Source organism: Rhamphochromis sp. 'chilingali' (assembly GCF_963969265.1).
Source record: "Rhamphochromis sp. 'chilingali' genome assembly, chromosome: 2".
Taxonomy (NCBI): domain Eukaryota; kingdom Metazoa; phylum Chordata; class Actinopteri; order Cichliformes; family Cichlidae; genus Rhamphochromis; species Rhamphochromis sp. 'chilingali'.
The window spans coordinates 22,808,658-22,821,541 of NC_137930.1; the positions used below are offsets into that span (position 1 = coordinate 22,808,658).

General features: G+C 41.6%; 1 protein-coding gene across 2 annotated transcripts in view; it reads left to right on the plus strand.

Annotated features, from left to right (window-relative positions):
* Positions 1–307: 307 nt before the first annotated feature.
* The window catches only part of ass1 (argininosuccinate synthase 1), a 29,479-nt gene continuing 16,902 nt past the window's right edge, over positions 308–12,884 (plus strand). Inside the window, exons 1-9 of one of the 2 annotated variants that reach the window (XM_080874191.1) lie at positions 355–478; positions 3,486–3,638; positions 3,964–4,098; positions 4,986–5,054; positions 5,409–5,597; positions 7,286–7,342; positions 7,438–7,512; positions 8,252–8,322; positions 8,430–8,460. In XM_080874191.1, coding sequence (XP_080730317.1) covers positions 3,997–4,098; positions 4,986–5,054; positions 5,409–5,597; positions 7,286–7,342; positions 7,438–7,512; positions 8,252–8,322; positions 8,430–8,460 — 594 coding nt within the window. In that variant the 5' untranslated portion in view covers positions 355–478; positions 3,486–3,638; positions 3,964–3,996. Of the gene's footprint in view, positions 479–3,485; positions 3,639–3,963; positions 4,099–4,985; positions 5,055–5,408; positions 5,598–7,285; positions 7,343–7,437; positions 7,513–8,251; positions 8,323–8,429; positions 8,461–12,884 lie in introns of both variants that reach the window. The other variant, XM_080874190.1, reaches the window with a different exon arrangement.

A 12,884-nucleotide genomic window follows, 5' to 3' on the forward strand; every position in this document is an offset into this window, starting at 1 on the left:
GATTTCTGAGTAATATTACAGTAAATCTGGGTAAAAACTGGCCCAGAGGTAAAGTAGGTGTCCGAGAAGAGGATTGTGTTGAAAGCTTGGCATCAACTTTTAATAATGATTTTTAATGAATTTTTGAATATGCAACCAGACTGTCACGATGGCTGTATTGGGCTGTTCCATTGTAATTTGTGTGCGCGCGTGCGTGTGACTGTTCACGCGCGTGCATGTGTGCGCGAGTCTAGGCTTTCAATCAGGATATAAAGCGAAAAGGCGTTACCGTAAAGACTGGTGTAAAAGCGCAAGGAAATTTATGCGGCGGATAGGAGGCGGCTGGCTTGACCGCGGCTCACAAATGACGGCTCACTTTACCGCAGTCAGCAAACCGTACAGCAGAGTCAGCGAACCGAGCACGCTGCTGCTTTCCTGCGCTCCTCACCGACAGACACACGCGTCTCTTCGGTTAGAAAGAAACCCTCTGCAAGTGTCTGTGAGTACAAACTATCTATACATGTACATGTGTTTATTTCTCTCTGTAAGGGTAGTTACGCAATCATAATGAGCGTTGTGAATTTAGCTGGAGGTTGCCGTCAGTCGCCGGTGACTTCAGTTGCTGTGGTAATTCTATGCGCCCCTTAAACCTTGTTGGCAACATCTCCCAGAAATACCTGTGTCGGTAATAAGTATGTATTCACGCCAGTAGGATGAAAACATTTTGTAGAGAGCTCTCTTGCGACTGTTAAACCTTTTCTTTAAATGTGTTTTTTAGCACCGGCGTATTTGAAAGAACAGTAATTATGTAGTGCAAGTTGTATCCCAAAACCACACCCTGTTTCCGAAATTTATTTACGTGGGGAAAAAATAGGACTCGTCTGACAAAAGGGAAGGACTTGCCTCTGCTTATGTAAAGTCATTTCTTCTTTACTTTCACATTCATGAGAATATTAGTGATGTGCGGATCGATACTGAAATATCGATTCCTCCGATACCAGTCATTTATGTTCTAGAATCGATACTCATATTAAAATATCGATATTTTAGTAATTTAGGGTAAATTTGTAGGTTATCATTAACAGGAACAGAGTGCAAATAAACTATATCATTTGGATTGTCTACATTGGAAGGAACTACTTAGTCTTCCGCCTGTCATAGTCGTGACATATGTTTGTATAAATGTGTCCAGCCCCTTGTTGTGCACACTCACAACAATGGCTGAGCATAAATGGAGTCATGTGCAGACGTATTTTACTTCCACAAACGGTTGAGACGTAGTTTGTGGCAATACATGTGGCAAGAAAGGGAGGTGTTTTGGCAACACTACTAACCTCATCAAGCACAAGAATATGACGAGCTTATGTTGAGGTGAACTGAAGAGGAGGAGTGGACATGGACAGGTGCTGCAAGGGCGAGACGGACGTCTCTCACGGAGTCCTTTAGTGCTGCAGGCAGGCAACGTGTTCAAATAGCGCACAACTTCAGTTTTTTTTTTTATTTCTATATGATAACTGTGCATTATTAAGCGATAAGAACAAGTAATCCGATGTCCTGTAATCATTATGATGCTATAATTTGAGATACAATAACTGAAATACGTTTTTGTACAAAGTATCGGTATCGGATCAGTATCGTCGATACCACCCTGAATTTAACTTTGTATCAGATCGGAAAGGAAATCAGTGGTATCGCACATCACTAGAGAATATACCAATGCTAGCACGCTGTTATTATATGTACAAAACAAACATCACATTCACACAAGCACAATTCTGTGGTCCTCCTTAACTTGCCACATGTATGTCACGATCTACAATAAAATGCTATATATACTGCCAGCTAGACTTCAAAAGTTGCTTAAATTAATATTAACACTAATTAGGGCTGTTCATATAATGATATATATCGGATGACGATATAAAAATGTCTATCGTTTCATTTTACGCTATCGTTTGTTTCGTGGTGTCGCAAAATAAACTGTTTATGGCAATATTTTTTCATCGTGGCTATATTAATTTCGGAAAGTTCTCTTTCTCTTTATATAACCACACTATGGACGGACAAGCGCCTGTTTTTATGCGTTGTGAAGTAACAACGACGGTAACAGCATCGCGTGTCCGCTTGTTTATGTTCCACATAAACCTTTCACATTAAAGGTCAAGATCCTGTTGAGACTTTTCAAAATAAACGGAATCACGTGAAAGAGCAGATGAGAAGTAAAAAAGAGCCACCAGGTGCTAAAAAATAAACCGTAGACTCAAACGTTAGAACAGGCTTTTCCCCGCAGCACGCCGTGTAATAAATACTCACAAAGAAAACGGCGGCCCTTACAACTTATGTCTAAAAATGTATCGTTTCATGCATCGGTTAAAACACTCGACTCCAGCTACATGACGCACAGCTGGAAACACTTCCCGCAAGACAAGCTGCCCGAGATTCACAGAATTTACAGAAAATGTTACATTTTTGTGATTTACGATAGAATTCTTATATCGGGATATGAGATTTTGGTCATATCGCACAGCCCTAACACTAATGGTATTACGAGAATACTAATTCTAGTACTTGTTAAGTCTACAATGATTTCATTTTAAGAAGCACTGAGCCAGCAAAGAAATGCGTGCATAAGATATTGTAACTCAGCTTTAAAAGTAATTGACTCCAGCAACTGCAAGTACACTATATTGCCAAAAGCATTCGCTCATCTGCCTTCACACGCATATGAACTTGAGTGATATTTCATGACCTTTGCTGCTGTAAAAGCTTCAATTCCTCTGTGAAGGCTTTCCGTGAGGTTTAGGAGTGTGTTTGTTGGGAATTTTTGACCATTCTTCAAGAAGCGCATCTGTGAGGTCAGACACTGATGTTAGACGAGAAGGCCCGCTCGTAGTCTTGGCTCTACTTCATCGCAAAGGTGTTCTGTTGGGTTGAGGTCAGGACTCTGTGCGGGCCAGTCAAGTTCTTCCACACAAACTCACTCATCCATGTCTTTTTGGACCTTGCTTTGTGAACTGATGCACAGTCATGTTGAAACAGAAAATGACAATCCCCAGGCTGTTCCCACAAATTTGGGAGCATGAAATCTCTTGGTGTGCTGAAGCATTAAGAGATCCTTTCACTGGAACTAAGAGACCCAGCCCAACTCCTGAAAGACAAGCCCAAACCATAATCCCCCTCCACCAAACTTTACAGTTGGCACTACGTAGTGTTGAAATCTCCCAATTCTTTGAATCTTTGGGCTGAAGGAAGGACAATACTCGGTGTATTTATGCTCAATCAACAATACTTTATTTCCATACAATTCAACACTTAAGAGCATTAGGACCATCATGATAGGGAGACCTGCCTGCAGAGGGTCACAGCGAGTCTCGAAATGGTGACGTGTTACTCAGCTTCTTATAGCCGCTAGTGGCCCCCACCTAGTCGTAAAAGCCTAAATATTCACATTCTTTCTCTCTTATGGCGCCTAAGTTTTGACCTCGGCTCCCTGTCTTCCTACAAAGGTGGGGGTATGGACTGTAGAATGGATGTATCCATTCCATGAAGCTCTCTACGAACTGTTCTTGAGCTGATCTGAAGGCCACATGAAGTTTGGAGATCTGTAGGAGACTGACTCTGCAGAAAGAAAGAAATTACATGCTCACTGAGCTCTTGAGGTCAAAACATTTATTCCTTACAGCCTTATTAACTCAAGATCTGTTTCAATTGCCTGCGCAATAGCTGGTATTAAAGTTTGTGAGCAGAAAATGCTCATATTTGAGCATCTGACCTTATATTGGAAGTTTTCCAAGCTAACCTTGGAAACTTTACCAAATCAAGAATTGTCCACAACTTATCTGAACTAATGGTCTGTTGGGACCTGCTGTTAAGTCAAACAAGGACAGCGATCAGAATTTGGGTTATTAATTGACATTTCGTCATTACGAGTTAATAGTTATGTAATCATTGAATTAATGTAATTGTTTCCCTGCCACTCGACAGCTTCTTTGGCTGCTTCAGCAAAAAGCACTCATCATGTCCAAAGGTAAGGTGGTTCTGGCTTACAGTGGTGGACTGGACACCTCCTGCATTCTGGTCTGGCTCAAGGAGCAGGGTTATGATGTCATCACCTACTTGGTAAGGTTTGAAGCCATGCACGCAACAGTTGGTTTAGTTTTATGCTGCCAGGCTTTTGCATGTTGTGTCCTTTTGGTTGTACAGTTGGCTTTATAAAGGGTTACAGGTGTTCACTGTGGTCTGTTATTAAAAAAATCTATAAAAACAACCCCAAGACCTACCGTTTTGGGTATCTCTGCATGGGTCAAAAGGTTTGGATTCATAATGACAGCTCAAATCTGCCTGGATTTGCGTTTTGCCCCACAGCCACTCAGAACTGCACAATAGGCAGATTTTCCGATTGTCTAACTTCATTTAGTGATTTTTTTAGGTCAGTGGGGGTGGGTGTCAGCCAAAGGTTCATAGCTGTTGAACAGGATGTACACCTCAGCTCTAGCTCTTCAGTGGAGTAAAAGAAGGCACTCATCCAGTACATGATCCAGTGTAATGTTTCATGAAATTACAAAACCACGCACTTGCGTGAATTTGCTAAACAACAGTCACATAAACAAAAACCGAGAGGGTTTACTGTGCCACTGTGCAAGTATAATTCATGTATGATTACTGCAATATGCAGGTTCTTTTAGAGCAGCTACAATTCACTTTACTATGTGAGAAAAATAGTCCCTTGCTCAGTTCAGGAGATCAGTACAGCCTCTTCATGGCCTCGAGTGGCGTTCACGCTCAGTTGTTGCATCTCCTCAGCAGACGTGATCTGAACTGCAAGACGGTGGACTGTCAAAAATAACACTTTGGTAGGCACGTGCCTCTGTGTGTCGATGCATTTAATTTAGAGAAGAATTTAAACTAGAGAACCTGCATATTTATCTTCTTATTGTGTTCATCCTGTTTCCCCTGGAGATTTCAACATCAACGTTCACATTCAAAGCGCTTTTCTGTCTTTCTAGGCCAACATCGGGCAAGACGAAGACTTTGAGGCTGCCCGGAAAAAGGCGGAAAGCCTTGGTGCAAAGAAGGTAAGTGTCAGTGAAACAGGATGTTGTATTGATTAGGATTTGTTTGCAGCGTGAGCAACATCAGAGAATGTCAGCTACAATGCTTTTAATGCTTATGCACAGCCCGACTAATCCTGGATTTCTGGCACTGATCCCAATACTAATATTTTTTTCTAGATGTAGAAGTGTTGCAGTTATAGTAAAGGCGGAAAATTGTTTTTAATTTCATTAGGATTTTATTTCACGGACGAGTTAGCAAGGCAGTGCTTGATTCTGCACCACAGTCAGAGTCACAGTCAGTCTTCTGGACAAATGACATGATGGAACCATTTTAACAAAGCCCTGTTCTGTGTCCTCGCCTCTGTGGCTGTGCAGGTTTTCATTGAAGACCTTCGTACAGAGTTTGTGGAGGACTTCATCTGGCCTGCAGTTCAGGCCAATGCTGTCTATGAAGACCGATACCTGCTGGGCACTGCGGTAGCACGGCCATGCATTGCCCGCCGTCAGGTGGAGATTGCACGCAGGGAGGGAGCCCAGTATGTCTCACACGGTGCCACTGGAAAGGTAAGTGAGACAATGGGCATGGAATTATGCCGTGTGGGGTAAAAATGTCCAAAATCTGCAAATGTGATTCCGGGAATAAGTTTACATCTTTATTTTTTGAAGAGCAGGGACATAAAAGCAAATGCAGGGCTTGTGAAACAAGACTAAAGCATCAGCTTTCTTATTATAAATTAAGCCTCAGACATGGCAGTTAAAATTGAGGTGTTTTGATACCAACCAATTTCAAAATACAGACTTGTTAGCTAGGTCTAGGTCTAGCTAGGTCTAGCTCTCTTTGCACAGTTGCTTATTAACCTAAATAAGACTACAAAGTTAAAATCTACCCTTCCTCTTCCTCAGAAACCCTTTCTATTTAGTCCTTTGAAAAGAAACAGGCATTACAGCTGAATAACAGCTGTCTTATTTCTAAAGTGAGCCTTTTTAATGGGAAAAAGCGTATAGCTCAAATGGTAAAATAGGAGCACAGAGTTTATTTGGTCAGAGTTGATAATTTAACAGATCAGGACAACTTTGAGTCATCTAAAGTTCAAGTGTCCTGACTGCAGCTCTACCAGATGAAGATGTTTTCAGGCTGCATGCCAAGAACTTTCTCAGCCTAGGTTGTGAAAGTGACAGTTTGTGATGTTCTCATTATTTAGACTTACTGCAGTTAGCCACACTTTCATGCTATTGTTTTCATATCCCGATTTGACCCGATGTATGTTCAGAGCACAAATTTAGCTGCGTTAGTAATAGTTCCTGTATATTTACACTGCAAATTTATGGAGATTTTTCTGGGATTCATAATATATTTTCAAATATATTTCTGGAAAATAAAAAAACCCTTTAAAAAACATGTTGTACTTTTTAAATACATTTTCGTTCTATTATTTTACGTCTTTTCTGAAATGCAGTGTCCACATGTTGCCTATAGATGGAGTCAAAAACCACATCATGGAGTTAAAGTACAGGTTTAAAACATTGTAACTTCTTATAGCTGTGTGAGAGGCCAGCGACCTGTCCAGGGTTTACCCTGCCTCGTGTGTCAAAGTGCAGCCCATTTATTCTTTTACTATTTGTGTTGATAATGAGGAAACTATGGAAGCTTGTTTAAGCCACAGAAAAATTGAGTTAGTAAGCCAAAAGTAACTATTTTTAAATTTTAGGATAATAATCCAAAACTCTAAATTGTAGATAACAAAAAATGTTTAGTAGGTGATTTTTTTGTTCTAGTGTCAGAAACAAGCTTCTATAGAAAGAGACAGTAGAGAAACAACTACTAACAACTAAGAAACAACTAAAATTTAATCAGTTCATCCATTAACACAAAAAGTAATCAACAATTCTAAAAAATTTGAGTCAGTGTGAAGTAAAATAGTTCATTTTAAGGGTTTTTTTTTTTTTTGCATAGTAACTGTGATTCATTTGGTTTTCTTTACTGTCTTTGATAGTACATGGAGGGCATTTTTGAGTTTAGGATGTAGTTTGGGGAAAACTAATTGTTTGAATATGTAAACTTGGGGTTTGGGGTCTTTTCTGGCCCTTAATAGATAAAAAAATAAAGCAGATTATTAGTGAAAATATGAATAAATGATTAAAAATGTTAGCAATGGCCCTGCTGTGCACTTTTAATCATCTGCGTTTATTGTAAACTGATACAACAAGTAACACAAGAAACATCGAGTTGAACTGTTGTTTGCACTTTTCAGGGAAATGACCAGATACGCTTTGAGCTAACATGCTATGCCCTCTACCCTGAGGTCAAGGTGAGTTTGTTTATTTATTGTGTGGATGTAATTTACTGACACTGTGGAGTAATGTCAGTATAGCTGGAAAGAGTTTCTCTGTTTGTGTTCTTTAGATCATCGCACCCTGGAGGATACCCGAGTTTTACAACCGCTTCCGGGGGAGGACGGACTTGATGGAGTATGCAAGGGTAACTCCGTTAGTGGCATAATGTCAGAAACACAATTATTTTACCACCTTTATTTTCATAGCAATGGGTCTGTTAACATTTTCAAGGTACAGATTCAGCCTTTGACTAAAAAAAATCCTAACAATTACCTGATCAAATCTCCAAGTCCTAAAAGTACCATCCACTTAATAGTGACATTAACATTGTCCTGAATTATTTTGAAAAAAACAATTATTAAGCATGCAGTGGACTACCAAAAAAGGAGATTAGAGGCTATATTATAACGAACATTTTGTATTGAAAGGTTTAATTATTTATTACCTCAGATTCTCAGATTAAATTACATGGACTACTTGTATTCTGGTGGACGTTTGTCGATGTAGTCGCATCCAAAAAAAAATGATGGGCCGACCAGTTTTTCCCACTAGAGGGTGGTCATGATGTTTAGCCAACACCTTTCAGGCAAGCCTGTGAGTTAATTGTGAAATGTACCTTGTCTTAAAGCGCAGATTTTTTTTTTTTTTTTACTTTAAAAAAATAAAATAAAATATAAATAAATATATATATATATATATATATATATATATATATATATATATATATATATATATATATATATATATCAATCACACACACACACACACACAAAATGTCTTTGTCTGTAATCCTTCAGTCAGAACCTTCTCAGTGGAGACGTACCCTTTTGCAAGTCGCGCTCACAGGATGTAACTTAAAAGCTTCTTTTGCTGTTAAACTGTAGGAGCATGGCATCCCTGTGCCTGTGACCCCTCGGGCACCTTGGAGCATGGACGCCAACCTCATGCATATCAGGTGAGCAGGACTGGTGTGATGCATCTTCTTTAGCTCTTATTTCAGAATCTTTGATTTTATTTTATTTTTTCCAGTGAGAAACTTTAATTGTTCAAATTTCTTTACAGCTACGAGTCGGGCATCCTGGAGAATCCCAAGGTAAGCTTGCAATGTTTAATAAAAGGAAACATAATTCATCATTTTTTATATTTAATCCTGCAGGGACTTACTTGTGTTAATTTTGAATTTATATTAAAGCTGTTACAGTATAATACTTGTTAACTAAAGAAATGCCTTCTAATATGCTGTTCTGTAACTGTTCTAAGAAAATAGACCAAAAATTGTTTTGTGCAGACTGTCTGAGGCATTTTTTTCTAACCTTCCTCACTGACACCCCTGTTCAAGCTTGTAAAAACAAGAGCTGATCAGAAGAGTTTTGCACAGGTGCAAAAACAATTTAAGTGAACCTGAAAAGGTAAGGTAAGGTTTTGCCTAAACTTCTGAAGGATGACATCATCTTCAGATCAGTACCTGTTCTTGAAATTGATCGTGAGAAATAGAAAGAAACCTGCATAAGCCGCTTGACGTACATCTCATTTTTGACCATTGTGAGTCATCTCTTCAGCATCCATCTCATGCGCACACGCCGAACTAACAGACCTAATGCTGCGTTTTTGTGTGTACGTGTGGTTAAATGTGTCAGACACTCGGAGGGACACATCAGTAAACCTTCCCTTCAGTCGACTGACCAATGCCAGCCCTGCCAGAGACAAACATGACTCACTCTCCCACAGTGCCATGGGTGAGTCAAGGGTTTGATCTCTGCAAGGTTAAAGGTCAGTGTAGTACATACAGGTTGCCCCCAGTGACCCCCCCCACGCCCCCCAGAGCTCCCATCCCTCGGTCGTTGTGTCTGTGCCTCTGTCTCTCCTCACCCCGGGTCCTCACCAGGCCCTGGGAAGAGCCTGGGACACACAGACACTGACTTGTCGTCAGCAACGCTTCTACTAATTCCCGATTTCATGGGAGCCTGGGAGGGGGAAGGGTTAGGGCGTTGCGCCCAGCTGGGGCCTCCTGAGTTCCAACCCCAACTCCTCGGGACCTCATTGTTCCACTAGTTGCGCCGCCGCAGGCTGCGACGTGGGAGGGGAGCCATTTCATCATGACACCGTGACACCAAAATGTCACCAGTAACAGTAAAGTACAAAGACAGTGCGCCAGACAGATGAGTCCCCAATGGACGGGGTGTCACAGGGAGGCGAGGGGTCCTGCGCTGCTGGAGCGGAGATGCAGGGGCAGGGCCACTGTAACTCACAGACCTCCGTCTCTTGCTGTCTTTCTCTGTCCCTTTCCCACCCCTCCGCTGCCTCTTTAGTGGCCGTCCTGTGGAGAAATGTTTTGAAAAGAATGAGACGAACTAGCTCAATAGCATAGCGATGTATGATGATGGTAGTGTGTGTGTGTGTGTGTGTGTGTGTGTGTGTGTGTGTGTGTGTGTGTGTGTTCATGTTCATTCGGGAGGGGTTTGTGCTGAACCTTTTCTCCGATATTGAATCGATTCATGGCCTTAAATACAATGAAATATTTATGGCACCGAGGTCTGAAGTGGTAAAAGGATTTGAATATATTACTCCAGAGCCTGAAATGTGGGACTAGGTAGAAATTTCTTTACAAAAAAGCAAAAAGTTTTCAAGTCTTTTTGTTAACATTTTAATTTAAAAAAAAAAAAAAAAAAAACACCAGTGCAATTTAAACTTGGGGGGTAAAAACAAAAAAGCCACTTCCCCCTCCAAATTCTTAAACCAGCAGGTCACATTCTGATCTACCTGAAGGTCATCTGATAGAGGTCACCTTGCTCTCTGTACCAGCCTGTCTCTCTGCTCCAGTTACAGCCCTGAAGGCTGAGGTCGGGCCGCGACTATTCAGACGATACAATAGTCCCCCCCTCTGTATCTGTGATACAATGGTCCCTCTCTGCTGAACACCGTCAGATTAGAAAATATCCAAATGGTCGCTCATATGTTCGTCTGTAGATAAGCGTCAGCAGTTCAGGTTACTCTGTGATTAACACTGTATCCTTCCTGATAACCTCAAACCAGGTCACCTACACCACAATAGGCTGCAGGCTTTTGTTTACTCATCTCCATATGGCAACGTTAACCTATGTGAAGACATGCATTCATGCCAGCTTTAGCTAGCTGTTGCAGACTGTTGGCATGCATCTGATAAGTGCACTGATGTAGTGGTTGTTATAAAGTTATTAGATTCTGGTGTTGCTGGGAACATGAAGGTGTAGTCTGTTTTGTCTCCTGCTTATTCTTTACTAATTAAGAAGAGATATTAGAGACTGTAATGAATATGAATGTGCAGGGTTTTAATGCCTAGGATTTGCCTAATTACATTTCTGGAAACAAAATGCTAACTAGGAAGGCGATAAACAAATATTATGTGCTGTTATATGTTTTTTTTGACTTCATAGACCACCACCTGTTGGCAAAACAGCTGAGGTTTTAATTGTTGCTTAGCACCTCTTATGTTCTGTCATCCATCATGTGTGGTAAACAATCCGGCACTTGTGTTTGGATGTCTCCACATCCTCAAGCTTCCTCACTGTCCCCGCTCTCTTCGTTCCTCCGCACATGAGCAGTCAGAGTCTGCCCTGAGGCAGCTTGACACTCGTCCTGAGTCATTAAAACATCACCTCGGTCTTAATTATAGCCTCTGTCAGCGAGTTTCCCCGGGCCTGCTTCTTTTTTCCTTTTTTCTTTGATCCGGGAGCTGATGGCCCACTGCTCCCGTTGACCAGGAGTAAAGGAGCGAAACGCCGTGCCCCTGCCCACCTAGAGGAAATGAAAGCTTGTTTGCTGCCGTTCACATTTGATCGCTGGAAAGATGGATGGTCGGAGGACTGCCTGTAGGGGTAGGAAGTGGGCTCGTAGGTGTATGTATACATGTCAGTGTGCGCTCTGAAGCAAAGAGGTCAGTATTTGTCATGCGCCTTCGCTGCTCTCAGGTCTCATTAGCCTGACCTGTGCTACTCGGCGAGTGCTCTCTGCGCCCATCTAAGCATCGTCATCATCGCAGCTTTGCCTTCATAGACAAGCGCCTGCTGTCCTCATTAAATTCAGCCCAGGATGTGACACTATCCAAGGGCGCTATGAATATAAATATCTCTACAGCACAACACGAGCATATTGTTTTATTCTTGTCTCAATTTGCCATGTTTGCATTTTAAGGAGAAGGACAGACTTGAAACGTGGTGATTTTAGGATCATTTCCAATCTGTTGCGCCAAACATGTTTTCCTTCTTTTTTCCCTCTTTTTTCCCTCTTTTTTTTTTAAACCATCCTCTCCCGCTCTCTTCCCAAATCCTGCTTTCTCCTCCTGCCATTTCTGCTTCTTTTGGCCCCTTTTTGGCTTTGATTGAAAACCAATGAGGCGACTAATAAGTGGAAAGATAGAAATTTACTTGCTTTAAGTTCATGCGTTAGCCTTCTCCTTTTGCTGCCCGGGCCACGTTTAGCACAACAATATCGCAGAAGCAAAGACTGCCAAAGGAGCTGCTCTGTGCTACATGATGGTGCGCTTCACGCCCCATTTCCCACCAATACCCCGTCGCCCCCCCGCCTTCGCCATCTCTACCTTTTCCTCTCTTTCAGGGCCACGGCTTTGGGACAGGTCCACCTGCAGGGGGTTTGAATTGAAATGCATTGATCTCTCGCTCACTGGAAACAACCCTGTCCCTTTACATTTCCTTTTTTCCCCCCTTCTTTTTTGTATTCAGTAGTATGTAAGTTCAAGCTCTCAGCTTTGGCATCACATTACTGCTACTATACTTTTTAAATTAATGATTTTTTTTTTAGCTGATCGTGTGAAAATACTTTAGTGGTTATTTTAAACTCGGACGTTCTTCAACAACAAAAGCAGGGAGCCTAAATGAACAACTTCTTGTTAATTAAATGATAATTAAAAGACCATAAATGGAAAAAACTATAAACAACAGGTTTCCTGTAGTGTAGCATCCCGCCACCTGCAAGTATTCTTCCAGCTGGTGCCTCTCATGTGCTGTGTTGCATTTGCAGGTTAGAAAAAGATTAATTCCCTCTTTCCCTCTTCCCTCTCCAAGAGTAAGCATCAAAAGGCTTTTTAGGGCAGTCATTTTGTCCCTCTCCCATTCGCTCTCATTTGGCATCTTTCAGGGCACTGAGGCAGAAAATGAAGGAGAGGGAGACAGCCGCCTTCCCAGTCAATTTCGGTGTTTAGTTAAAAGGAAGGAAAGTGATTGCGCTGCTCGTTTTCTCCTCACTGACAGGCGGCGAGCGGATGCCGATTAGTTATTGAATGATGATTTAGAGTCTGGTAAAGCTTTCCATTTAAATGCACCCAGTGGTTATTTTGCATAGTCCCCCTGCAATTTGCCTCAGCTCAGGAGACATTGGCCATCATCTTGTCCTAATGCCGTGTAATTGTTGGAGGGGTGCATCGCTGGGCAGGCACGTCAGACCACCATGCTCTTTTAGTTCCCAGCCGTGACTTTACTGAAATCGCTCCCGGCTCCCGCCAGCTGGAAAAAAGAAAAACGA